The following is a 12796-nucleotide window of genomic DNA, read 5'->3' as shown; positions in this document are numbered from 1 at the left end:
TTTGAAACTCAAAAACTCTTGGTGTCAAGTTTTTTTGTGGTGTGATGGTATATTGATTAGTATTGCATAATATGCAACTGATTTTGATCTAGAACAAAGGCATTTGTGCTTCAAATTCCACACAAGAATAATTGGGCTAATTTTACTGAATACAGAAGAGAATCATTTTTGACACAGAGTAACCTTTCAATTCATGTTTATTTTCAGCATCTCTGTCTCCTAAAGGAGGTTCACATACAATATTTCCTTGGTGTGTTTTAAACAAGGCAGTGACACATGTAGCTTGCTGTATGTAGCATCAAATGAACATTATCATTTAAAACACTGAGATGGAGCCAGACCTTTACATGTAAAAGATTTCCCCAAAGCACAGCATACAACAGCTCCAAATACAGTCATAATCTCCATTCACATTGACAAAAAGAAGACGTGAGCTCATGTTTACCTACTCTAAACCCTTCATTTGAATACTCTTTAATATAAATAAAAGCAGGCCTTAATATCTCATGCTTTATTTACATGTCACATTCAAAGATGGAAGTTGGCACAGGCAGACAAATCAACAAAAATAATACAGCCAATGTTGACCAGTGCAATGGTGAGATGACAACAGAAAGGTGTGGAAAAGGGTAAAAAAGTGCTCGTAAAAACTACAATGAAGTACAAATTTTGGATTTGAATTGAAGTTAAAACCTGATACTTAAATTAAGGCCTAATATGGTTGCACAGGCCTCCATTTTATCTTTTATTCAAAAAGGCAATTTATTTCAGTAGTGCAATTTATGTGTGCAACATTACTTAAGACATGATTAATCAATTATTGAGATGGTCATATCTGAAATAATACTGTTTAACAGTGTGCATGAGTTCAACATTAAACTGAACTACTGAAATTGATTGACTTTTAAATAATCTATGAATGTGCATTATAGATTACCACAGGCTAAAACAAAACTACAGCAAGTTCTCATTAGCGAGTAATGAGCTACTGGGGCGACATAAACATCATTGGTTGAGCAGTCAGATCCACTGATCCATAGGTTGGCGGTGCGATTCTAACTCACAAGGATGAAGGCTGTCGTTGTGTCCTTGGGCAAGACACTTAACCCACCTTGCCCTCAGTGTCTGCGTACACTGGTGTGTGAACGTGTGTGTGACTGGGTGAGTGGTTTCTTGTTGTAAAGCGCTTTGAGTGCCTTGAAGGTAGAAAAGCACTATAGAAAAATGTGACCATTTACCATTTAGTTTGAATGGAATAGGAGAATAAACTAGACATGGCACTTGACTTGACACAAAGCACCTCTTAGCAGTTTTCTTAATTTCCATAATAAAAATTGGCCTAAATGAAAAGCCGTGTGCCATCCTAAATGTTAAGAACTCAACCATGTAGACTTGACCAACTAAACACTGAAAAACGAGCATAAAGTGCACAATAACTTAAATAAAAAAAGAACAAACTGACGTTTAGAAAATAAAATTTGGTTACTAAAAATCAGAACAGAATGGAGTGAGTTTTCATTTAGTATTTGTAGAAAACAGATAAATGTGTAAATAAAATGCACTGACATGAGACTGGGTCAGACTGTGCCACAGCAGACAGACACTCACAAAGCTTCATGTACATTGGTTTGATCTCATAGCCCTGCAGATCATGGACTGGGTGGGAGATGCCATGCATATTCACTGCAAGTGCAGCAGGAGTGATTATGGCTGAGTTACAATACAACTGAGCGTTCACAGCGCTCCCTGCTGGTAAAAACTAGCACTGCAGCTGCTCCGAGTGTAATTTTTAAAGCCTGAGTTAAAAATGGCTATACTTCAATAAATAAACTGTTATGAGGTGTGAATGGCTACCAATATGATCCATATGCATCATACGATCTGTTCCTCTGTCCAACTTTATTTATCTAATAGAATGTTTTATTAGAAGTCATGCCTTTGTTTTTTCTACTAAGCACCTTCTTTGGAGTATTTCCCATACTATTCCTAATCCTAAAGCAGACGTTTAGTTTTTCCTAATGCAAGGCTTATTCACTTCACAAACACCATCTGAAGTTACTAATCTCTGATAAATTGGCATTGTTATAATACTCATTGTGCTGTTGCTGTGTTACTTACTTTCCAAAAAAATAACAAAAATAGGATTATTGTTTAGTGCTTCTGAGACTCTGAGTACAATGTGTTGTACCTAAATAATTTTCACAATATTGTGTTGACTATATTGTAAATATATACTGGTATATATCCTACATTATACTGCACGCATACAGCAGAGGGTGCATTATATACAAACATATCCCAGATGTTTACAAATAATATTACACATTTCCTGTTACATTGTCAATAGCATCTCAACTTACACATGACATACATTACACAGGAGGAGAAGGTTCAACATTAACATATGACAGTAAAAAATATCAGAGACATTCAGGGTCTGCGCGGTGAGTGTAGAGGTGGTCACACACAGGGGGTATGGCACCAAAATGAAGAAAAAAGACGTTTGCTGCGTTCAGTGTTCGCCCTCAAAGACGTAAAAGCCCTAAAAATTGTGGAGCTGGATGCAGGCATGCGAATCACAGGAGAAAACAACATTCGGCCAAGAAGAAGAAAGAACAGTAGCACACCACAGGACGCAAGCTAAAGCAACTGGTAGATTGTCTTTTCAAGTAGAGCAAAACTGGAGCCTATCTGGTCGAGATGTGAGTAAAACACATCTAACTGGCCACCAGGGCATCACCATAATAAAGTCTTCAGTAACATCGTTCCTCTTCAGTGACAGAGAGTGAAATGCTGAAATGTCCCACTCTTCTGTGGAATGTGAACACACCATGAGGATGTGGAGCTGGAATGTCGTAGCTCCAGTGAAACTCATGAGTCTAGACTCTAAAACAGCACTTCAAATCAGAGCAGTGGTGGCAATTCAAACAATCAGTTGTCTAAAATATAACGCTCTTTATGTGTAAACATATTTGGTCCCAAAACTGAGTGAAAGATCAAGAAAAAGGTGAAAAGGAGAAAACTTGGCAACAGCGATGAGAGGGTTAGGCTGGAGAGAAGCAAAGATGTCAGATGTAGTTCCCTGTTGGTGCCTGGTCCACTCTATAAGCACCATGATGCCTCTCCTGTTCCTCTGTCTCCGCCTCTGGACAGCCACTGTCAGGCTCCTCTACAGGAGGGTGGGGTGCCGGGTAGGGCATCAGTGTTAGGGTCCACCCGGCCCCCCTTCAAGCAGAGCTCGGAGACTTTATGGTTAAATAAAGCCTGTGCAGGAGCGGCCTGACACAGCATGCTGTGCTGTGTGGGCCCCTCACTTCTTCACGGCTTGTCTGTAGCTGTGTCTCTGGGCCTCCTGGCGTGGCTTTGCACTGCAGCAGGACGCCTTGCTGCTGTTGGGACCGTCCTTGGCACTGCTGGCCTGAGAGGCCAGGCTGCTGTCCCCGAGTGTGGGGCTGGAGTGCGCCCTCTGCAGGCCATTCTCCTCCAGTATCAGGGACTCGAACACAGACAAGTCTTCCTCACCGGTGCGAAGTTTGGCCCTCAACAGCATGATATAGGTTCCATATCGGGTTTTCTAAAGTACAGGTAAATATAATAATAATGATCATATAAATGTGTAAAACTAAGAACAAAGTGCTGGATGTAAGCTTACCTCAAACTCCAGATATTCATCTCTTTGGCGATACTCGTCGAGCTCCCGACCTTTGACCTTTCGGTCTGGAGGGGGACAAGAGCGCACCTCGGCCAGTTCAGTGGAGACGGCCCGAAATCTGGCCTCATGGGAGCGGACCTGCTCCTCCTGAATAAAATAACAACAGCAGCCATTAAGGTCATTATTGCATTTGTTATAATAATTAGTTTCATTAGTCAAACTCACAACAGTAATGTTTTAGTGATATGTATCCTTTATGTGTGAATAGGACTCAAATGACACTACAATAAATGTAGTATTTATTATTTAAAATAATGGCTGTTTTGAACTCATTGGCATTTCAAACTTCCAAACAATTAGATGAGTAATAAAATATGCAAAGGCCGTAGCACAGCTGCCAATAGTTATGTATTGCAGAGGTGTTAGGCGCAGTGCTTTGTTATGAATATTTAATTATAAGAACTCTTTGATGAAGCACGTGCCAGCCTTAAGTAGTTGTGCAGTGGATATCAATAGTTTGTGATTACTTTCCCTTCAGTCTTTACTGAAGGGAAAGTAAGGTACACTTTAGGTACACTTCTGTACCTCGGTCTGTCTGGACATGGTCCCGGGCAGCAGGGGGCGGCTGAACTTCTTCTGGGAGCCGATGGCCGCAGGGAATGGAGGAGACGAGAACATGGCCGCCACTGTGTTGATCCGAGTGATCCAGGACTGCATCTGTTCTGCGTTTCTGCACACGCCCACACACAAACAGCACAAAACAAGTTAGCAAACAAACCCTCTTATCAGTTAGCTCCATGTAGCCTGTGCATACATCAGCCCTTTACATCAAAGGGATAATTATCGGAGAGCACAGCCTCACTGTTGACAAAGGAATTATTTTGAAACCAATTAATGCAGAGGAGAAATGGACAGTTTTAAACAACAAAACCATTAGGGGTCCATGAGAAATATTAGTGTGAACCAAAGAACCCTGCTTCAATCCCAAGAGAGAGGGAGAAAAGAGAGAGAGAGAGAGGCGGGAGGAGAGGGGTACAGTATGTGGGACAAATGCAAGCTGCAACTAGAGCAGAGTGAGTGTCCTCCTGAGGCCTGAACATGTGGCCACTTTTGTGTCATGTCATTTTCTACTGCAGACATAGAGTCATACAGACATATCAGAACATGTACTAAGCATGTTCACATATGAACATCATGTTTATTTATGTGGTCGGCTTGTGCTCTGTGTATGACAGGAGCAGTACAAATTGTGTTACATGATCATGCTCTCACACACAGACGGGGCCTAAGGACACACTCTGCTGGAACAGTCACCTTGCAGTGTCACTTTGGGACAAGGGTTCATTGCTGCTTCATGTGATAAAGGATTTTTCCCCTTGATGTACTTTTCACAGTCTGCTGCAGATGTCAGACTCCTTTTTTTCCTGGGTAATTGGGAATATATATAATTTAAGTGTGGATTCACTTACGGTGCTTGGAAGAGATAGACCCTCCAGTCTGCGGTGCGGAGGTAGAAGACATTGGGTCTTTTGCTGTAGTCTGAAGCCTTCATGGCCAAAGAGTGATGGATGGACACTGCATTTTTAAGGTCCTCATCAGAGAGCTGCTTATCAGGCCTGTACTCCCCCTGAAACACATAATAACATAATAGCTTTGACTATGATTGGCTTTTTATTTTATAATAGCTCTAAATGTGGTGGGTCAACAAAATTGTTATTTCCTGGGGTAACAAGGATTAAAATGTAATTAAACAGAATGGGGGTATCTCTCTGCCTATTCTTAGCAAAATGAGTAGAGAAAAATTGGTGAAAAAGTGATTTGTGGTTTACAGTATATCATAGCATTAGTACTTTACAAATATGCCAATGTATTTCATTATACACTTACTTTTTGCAGGTAGAGGATTAGCCCTTTTAAGATGGCATAAAAAGTCTTCCAGCCTCTTTTTCCTCTTGGAGCTGTCAACAAAAACAAACTGGTCATCGTTACATTTTTTAAGGTCTCTAATTTCTGATAAAGTAAGATTTGCAAATTTTTCTTTTACTGAATACTCGTTAATGAAAATACAGTATAATCTATAGGGTATGAAGAAATAAAAAATATTCTTATGATTATATTATGTCTGGCTGTTTACATCAGATTAATTTGGCTGGCATTCAGAAAGTTTGTAATGTTGCTTGGTCACTGCCCCCCTTCCCATCTGAGAGTGTTACATTTATGCATGCTGTTTTATCATGGTTTAAATAATACTATTATTATTCACTGTTTAATGTTGCACTATTGCAGAAGTATGTTTCTAGTTTGTAAATTTGTGAATTTCTGAAAACATTCAGAATCTAAAACCTGAAAACAGTTCGTACTTCTCTTTCCATCTGAATCAGCGTGCACTTTGCGGACCAGGAAGCCGTTCTTGTACAGCAGCGATCCGGAGGGCTGTGTCCCGTCCTCCAGGGGCTTCCCGCTGCTGTCCACCCGGCGTATGGGCCTGGAGACATCCGACTCACACAGACTGTCCCCGAGCTCCGAAAACGACTTTCGCAGCTCCTCCTCGTCGCTATGGAGACAAAGGCACAGATTCGGCGGGAGATTAGCACTTGTGTGTCACGTCTCGTTAGCGACGCACCAAACACATCATCATCAGTGCTCATCCTGTCCATTTGCTCGCACTCAACTACAGCACAAGAGGTCCACAAGAGGACTTCACACCGAAAACTTCATACAGTACACATGAGTAATACCAGCGGGTCGGACCAACTTTGGGAGAGCACAATATTTACAACTCTGTGGTATCAGAAAAAAGCATTTACTGTAATGACATTGTGTTTGCTGTAGCTGTGTGTAAGCTGATAGATATTGGGGTAAAAGATGAGATTTTTTTACTTGACTGAATATAAGCAGGAATTGGTTTCACTTGAGTAATTGGGACTTGCTGTGCAATCAAAGTAATTGGGTTAAGTGATTCCTTAAGAGCGTAAAATTAATGGCAATGAAATGTAGATAAAAAAAGATGAAAAGTTGAAAAATGGCTACATGACATGGCAAGTAAGTATAATGCAGTAGGCTGGAATAGGGAGTAAATGAAAACGAAAAAAATGAAATTTTCAAAACTCTCAACATGCAAAGGCAGGACGATATAAGAGCACTCTAACATGCATGAACCAGTAAAAATACAACTTTTAGTGAGTTTATGGTGAGGAAAACATGGTTAAAAGGCTCATTAAAATTGATTTTGCATAATATGTCCCATTTAAATTGTTTTTATTTTTTTTATAATTCAACTGTGTATTTTTGGCCCTATTATTACATTCAATCAACTCAAACCAAAGTATTGAACTAGAAGGACCATCTTCCTTACTGTACATCACTGGCTGACACCCATCATGACAAACTTTACTGAGAACAGCTGTGTAGTTATTTCAACTTTGAAATAACTACATATTTACAAAGTAGGGATATCAAGGGGGGTGCCAGACTAGTGCACTCAAAGCTGCATCCATACTCCCTTTAAGTTTTTGTTCCTGTCCAGGACTTGATCAAAAAGTACCACAGCAGCAGAATGACACTCTTAACCTGATTTGAGGATTTGAGGTGAGTGTAATAGGGCCATCTTTACCCAGGGGGCTCTGGCACTTCCTCCTCACGGCCCGAACAAGTCAAACTCAAGCACTCTCCAAAAGTGTTTGCTAAGCATAATTTCTCAATGCAGATAATCTCCTGCAGGGCACATACCACTCATTAGAAAACGTCAAGGAGCCATGTTTTTAAATGAGAATTTTGATTAACTGCTTTCCATTTTTGTGCTCTGTCAAAAATGTTAATATATAATTTCAGCTAGTTTCACAGTATTTAGTTTAATATAGGGTTTCAAATGCTCATGGTTTAGACATGTTGTAGAACCACTGGGGTGATGATTGTTGTGGGTTAGTACTAGTTTGATTTTGGGTTGAGTTGCAAAGAGAGAAGGGAGTACGGGACTCAGAAGCATGAACACTCTACATATTGTGGTAGTAGTGTGGTAGGAGTAGTACAGCATCTGATGATGCAGGTGAGAGATGGAGCTGTCCACAAAGAAATGTCAACAAAGACCAAAGTGGAAGTGTCCTTGGTACATGAGTGCATGGAAAAAGTCCTATTATAAACCAGACAGGCAGCAACTATGCACATTAGCTTAGCATACCATGGACAATGTCTTGTTAAGACAATTGCTCTTTTTTACATCACCACAGACTATATAAAGAAGTGGACTAAGGGAGTGTGATGGCTCCAGTCAAATGAAGCTCATCAAGGCTAATGGTTACAAGTGCGAATTTAGAGTCAAGTACCATGTTTGGAATTCTGATGGCGAATATCATAGCAATGAAAGAGCCAATCCAAAATGAGGCTGTTGAAGGTAACGGCCATTCCCGCTCGCACCGCTGATTTAGCAGGGAGTGGGTGCTTAGCAATACTGTCAATCAAACTTGTTGCTAATGCAAGTGGGAGTGATCTTGGGGAAAGAAGGCACCTAATTTGTCTGTTATTAATGTTCATAACTTCATTTACGGACACAATAACAAAATAAAAATGCCAGGATCATGTAGAGCGGGTTAATACGAACATTTTAAGGCCAAAATGGGGAGCCGCACAGCAGCAGTTACAGAGAGAGAGGCGATAGGTTTTCATTGTAAAGTGAATTGGAGTTGATGGAGCTGGTAACACGCCCATGCTCACTTCCTATTTGGAACGCGGCGACTAGCATAACTAGTTAGCTATGATCATTTATATATACAGTCTAATCACAGATATGCTTTTGTTATGACTGTATATCACATTTTATTGCTTTTAGTTTTTAGAAGTATTAGACCTATTATTACGGGGCAATATTTTAAACAAAACCAAATAAAGTAAAATGGCAATTCCACTTGTTACATCACCCGCTATTGCAAAAGTTCAGCCCGAAAATAGCCAAAATGGCTGTATGCCTGAGCCCCCCTCCCTGGAGACCACACTATGAGTAACCAACAGTAACATAACAGCAGTTAACCCCATGCAGGAGCCGAGAGAGAGAAAGAGAAAGAGAGGCTGCACCAATGAGCACGCAGCCTGTTGCCTGGTAACTGGGTCCCATTCTACACAGAAACAAGTGGAGGAGAAGAAGAGGGGGGATGGAGGGAGACGAAAGAACAAAAAAAGAAAAAAAAAATAGTGCTAACAACAAAATACGAGAAAGGAAGTATGCAAGAGAAGGTGTCATGAGGAATACAAGCAAGCAGGGATCTATTTGTGCAACTTTGATATGTGCCCCCCACACTCTTAGCCATAGGGTACCTCATTCATACACCTTTAATATGGTTAACCAAGGTAAAAAAAAAAAAGAAAAAGCATCATTATTTGAAATGGTTGATGTCTCGCTTTTGCAAATATTGATGAATGTATTATGATGCAATAACTGGCACACGGTCTTCCCGCTGTGCTCCCTACTGTACAATATTATGAGGGGATTAGTGGATGGGGCTAGCTGTTTTTCTGGGTATCAGCACAACCATCATCATAATAATAAGACATTTACAGTTGTTTGTGTTTTGCTTCCAGTTTAGCAAAATGATGTCTAACTTGTTGCATCCCCCTTAACCCACCCGCTCTCTCTCCCTTGTACCTTCTGCTCCAGCCCACGCCTCCAAACCAGGATGTGTAAATATACAGTGTATCCTATTGGAGATGAGTACATGTGGGGGCCTCCAAATGCACTGCTGCGAATGTCCATATGCGTGTATTTCTCTGTGGGGGTGTGAAGTAGCGGCCATTGCTATGTTTTGTTTTGCTTTTTTGTTTTTTTTTCTGGATTTTTAATTTTTTTGTTTATCAGCGCAAAAACTCACAGCACGCCCACACAAAAGCACACCTGTTATAAGCAATGCCAGCTTTCATACTTGCAATGTTTCTGTAGCTTAAAATCGCACATCATCCTCACATTCAAGAGTAAATAAACTATATATAGCCTGTATGCAACGCAAACAAATGTGTATTTACAAGATAGGGACTCAGCTATCACAGGAAATGCTGGCTTTGAGATGCAGTCAATGGGTGAAATAAATTATCATTCTTTAGCTAAGCCAGCAAGGGTGCGAAATGGATTCACTGACAAAAAGTGTCATTGTACTTTTCCAAATTAGTTTTGATTTTTTTCAAAGCAAAGGAACTCACTAAGAATGTATTTAAATGCTTGAGTGGACAACAGTTTATCCCTGCCTGGCCTATAGGGTATTGAAATAGCTGTCTGTATGTCTAGCTTCTCAGTGGATCTCCACCTCTGTCCACTTTTATTCCTGCTCTGGGTGGAAGATATTTTTGGAAAGGCAGTGGGCGACTTTGTATAGGACACACAGGTAAATGGACCAAGCTTTCCCTCTTTCATTGTACATTATGTATTGTTGCTGGCAACTTTTGTTCTATAATCATTACTGTGCGAGTGCAGGATATTCTGAAGCACAGAGGGGACACTGCTATAAACAGTATTTGACATAATGGCAAAAACTGAAATGCAACAGTTAGTTACAATACAGAAATAAAAATTGAAATTATATTAACAGCCAATTGATTGAAAATTGCAAACTATAGTGATAAAAGCTATAAATATTCAAATAAATGCATATTAGTCTATATAACTTCACTATTTCTAAGTGAAAGCATTACAGACTTCTTAAATGATTTAGTAAAGCCTTGGTTAAATAGTCTAGCCACACTTTCGCATACTCTTTTATCATTTCAGCTTCTTTCACAGTATTTCATTTACTATTTAGTTTTAGTTTAGTTTTATTCACCCTTTTACTTGTTTTTGCATCTATAAAGTAACTCATAACTTATATATCTTTAAAGTTTATTTATTTAGAGTAGCACACGGGATGGAGAGGAGAGTGATGCGGTAGTCATGGAGTCGTATCCATGGTGCCGTCACCATAGAAACAGAGGCTTGGAAACACGAGTGACTTAATTGGCATCTCGGAGGCACACTCTGGATGTGGTGCGCGAGAATAGCAACCCTTGACACACTAATGTTTCCTTCACATGCCAGACAACGCTCACGTCATTAATGAGGAAGCTAACAACTTAATCAATATCCCCTTGTATCCTCTTTTTTCTTTTACCCTTCAGGACAATGGAAGCATGTGTCCTTGTGTGCGTGCGTGTGTGTGTGTGGCTATTTATGGACAAGTAAAAGCAACAATTAGCACACAGAGGCAAGGCTAGGCTACCAAAATGGCACAAGTGCACAAAGCAGAGTCAATGTTAAAGAACTTACAGCGTCCATTGGAGCTTCTGGTTCTTGATGGAGTTGTACAATGCCTACAAAGGACCAAAAAAAAACAATTGTGAGATTTCAAGAGATGCTGAGGGATAATGTAACAAGACAAGTGGGTCATTTGAGGTTTTGAGGTTCACAGATTAGTTTTTAGTAACATTAATTATTGCACTTTTAAAATGATTAAAAATGTTACTTAGTTTCATCTAGATTTTTTTAAATTTTATAATTATTTGAGTTAAAGCAGACCTATTATGCAAAATTGACTAAGAGGGGCCAACAGCTCCACAGCTCTTTGTTGTAATGACGTTTATGGCAATGTCAGCTCCCATTGGGCACTGCAGTTTTCTAATGTGGAAATCAATAGACTTGTTTCTTTTATTAAATTGATTTAGATGAATATTGCGATTTAAAATGCAAAATATAACGACCCATGGGTGTGATAGATTATAACTAGCAGACACAAGCACAATAGGTTTTCTTTAAAATTTGAAGATTAATGCTAATGTACACTTTAACAACAATAAAAATGTTCTGGGAATTTAAACTTTCATAAATACAGTTTGTTGTTAGATGTTTGTCATTAGGTGTATTTACATGGCCAATAAAAATATGACAACCACAGCATAATGAGATAACCCAATAATTAGATCTGATTTTTGGTGTAACTGGAGTAACTGTTTAGAAGACGAAGTACAAGGAATTTTAAAATAACTCTTAAAATCTTCTCTTTCATCTCTGCAACAATAGTTTGCCAGTCATAAATGTACCTGTCAAAACCAGGTGTGAACAATCGGAAAGTAATCAGATTTCGTCTGATCTAACTGTTTGTTTACATGGCATTTCAATCATCGGATAGCAGAAATCTGATAATAATCAAATTGTTGTTGTGTATGTAAACATTGCCACTGTCTACTAGTGTTGCAATAAGGATTATATTTAACAGTTTGCAAATTAATATAGGTCTTTAAGTTTCTGGTTCTATATAGCACCTTCTAGTCCTGTTTTGGTCTAGTAAACTCTTTAATGTCATTGTATGTACTCCCAGTTGCTTCAAGTTGAATAATTTTCTTTACAGAAGCCCCTTCCATCAATCAGTCACTCTAGTCCTTCAGTTAGAAACCTGTTATCCTGCGACCCACTGAACGTCAATGGACAGATGTGGAGATCAATAAATAATTTAAACCGCAACATCGACTTACTGATCCACATAGGGCACCATTAACTTACAACTTGAGATGTTTTCATTGAGAAAAATGGGATTACGTTTCAAAAAAATTAAGAAATAGCCTAATTGTCTTTTGTTTATTGGGTTCACTGAAAATCTGGAGCACATCGTGAATAATTAGACTGTAGAAATGTTTACACTCTTTGGGATTTATTATTACCACACTATCTGCTTTGTAAAGTTTTGTTTTTTCAGAGTGGGACAAACTGCAGTGAGAAAATAAGTATCAGTGTACAAAATAATTATAATAAAAAATAGAAGCACACATAATACATAGCACACTTTTGGGTACTATATATGATGTAATTTTCAATACAAAGCAATAGTAGTTTCTATAAAAGCAAGAAAATATTTATATTTAACTTATATAATAGCTCCAATTGTTTAAGGATAAATTCGCAATTAACCTTAAAGAAGACATATTGTGCTCTGTTAGTTACAATCTATGGCACCCGCGGATCATTATGTTATAATTTGCACATTTTAAATCACAATATTCATCTAAAATGACTTAATAAAAGAAACAAGTCCATTGACTTCAGTATGAGATAATTGCGTTGCCCAATGGGAGCTGACGTCACCGCAAACCTCATCACAACAAAGAGCCGTGTACCTTTCAGCCCCTCCTACAGATAGG

General features: G+C 39.1%; 1 protein-coding gene across 4 annotated transcripts in view; it reads right to left on the bottom strand.

Moving 5' to 3' along the window:
- Positions 1–180: 180 nt before the first annotated feature.
- The window catches only part of LOC117386816 (PH and SEC7 domain-containing protein 1-like), a 48892-nt gene continuing 36276 nt past the window's right edge, over positions 181–12796 (bottom strand). For 2 of the 4 annotated variants that reach the window (XM_033984176.2, XM_033984178.2), the window contains exons 12-18: positions 10932–10975; positions 6013–6206; positions 5540–5610; positions 5122–5279; positions 4238–4382; positions 3653–3799; positions 181–3574 (exon numbers count right to left, since the gene is read on the bottom strand). In XM_033984176.2, coding sequence (XP_033840067.1) covers positions 3311–3574; positions 3653–3799; positions 4238–4382; positions 5122–5279; positions 5540–5610; positions 6013–6206; positions 10932–10975 — 1023 coding nt within the window. In that variant the 3' untranslated portion in view covers positions 181–3310. The remainder of the gene's footprint in view (positions 3575–3652; positions 3800–4237; positions 4383–5121; positions 5280–5539; positions 5611–6012; positions 6207–10931; positions 10976–12796) is intronic. The other 2 variants (XM_055229539.1, XM_055229540.1) reach the window with 1 other exon arrangement.

Source organism: Periophthalmus magnuspinnatus, chromosome 19 (genome assembly GCF_009829125.3).
Source record: "Periophthalmus magnuspinnatus isolate fPerMag1 chromosome 19, fPerMag1.2.pri, whole genome shotgun sequence".
Taxonomy (NCBI): domain Eukaryota; kingdom Metazoa; phylum Chordata; class Actinopteri; order Gobiiformes; family Gobiidae; genus Periophthalmus; species Periophthalmus magnuspinnatus.
This window is presented reverse-complemented; position numbering and strand designations above follow the sequence as displayed.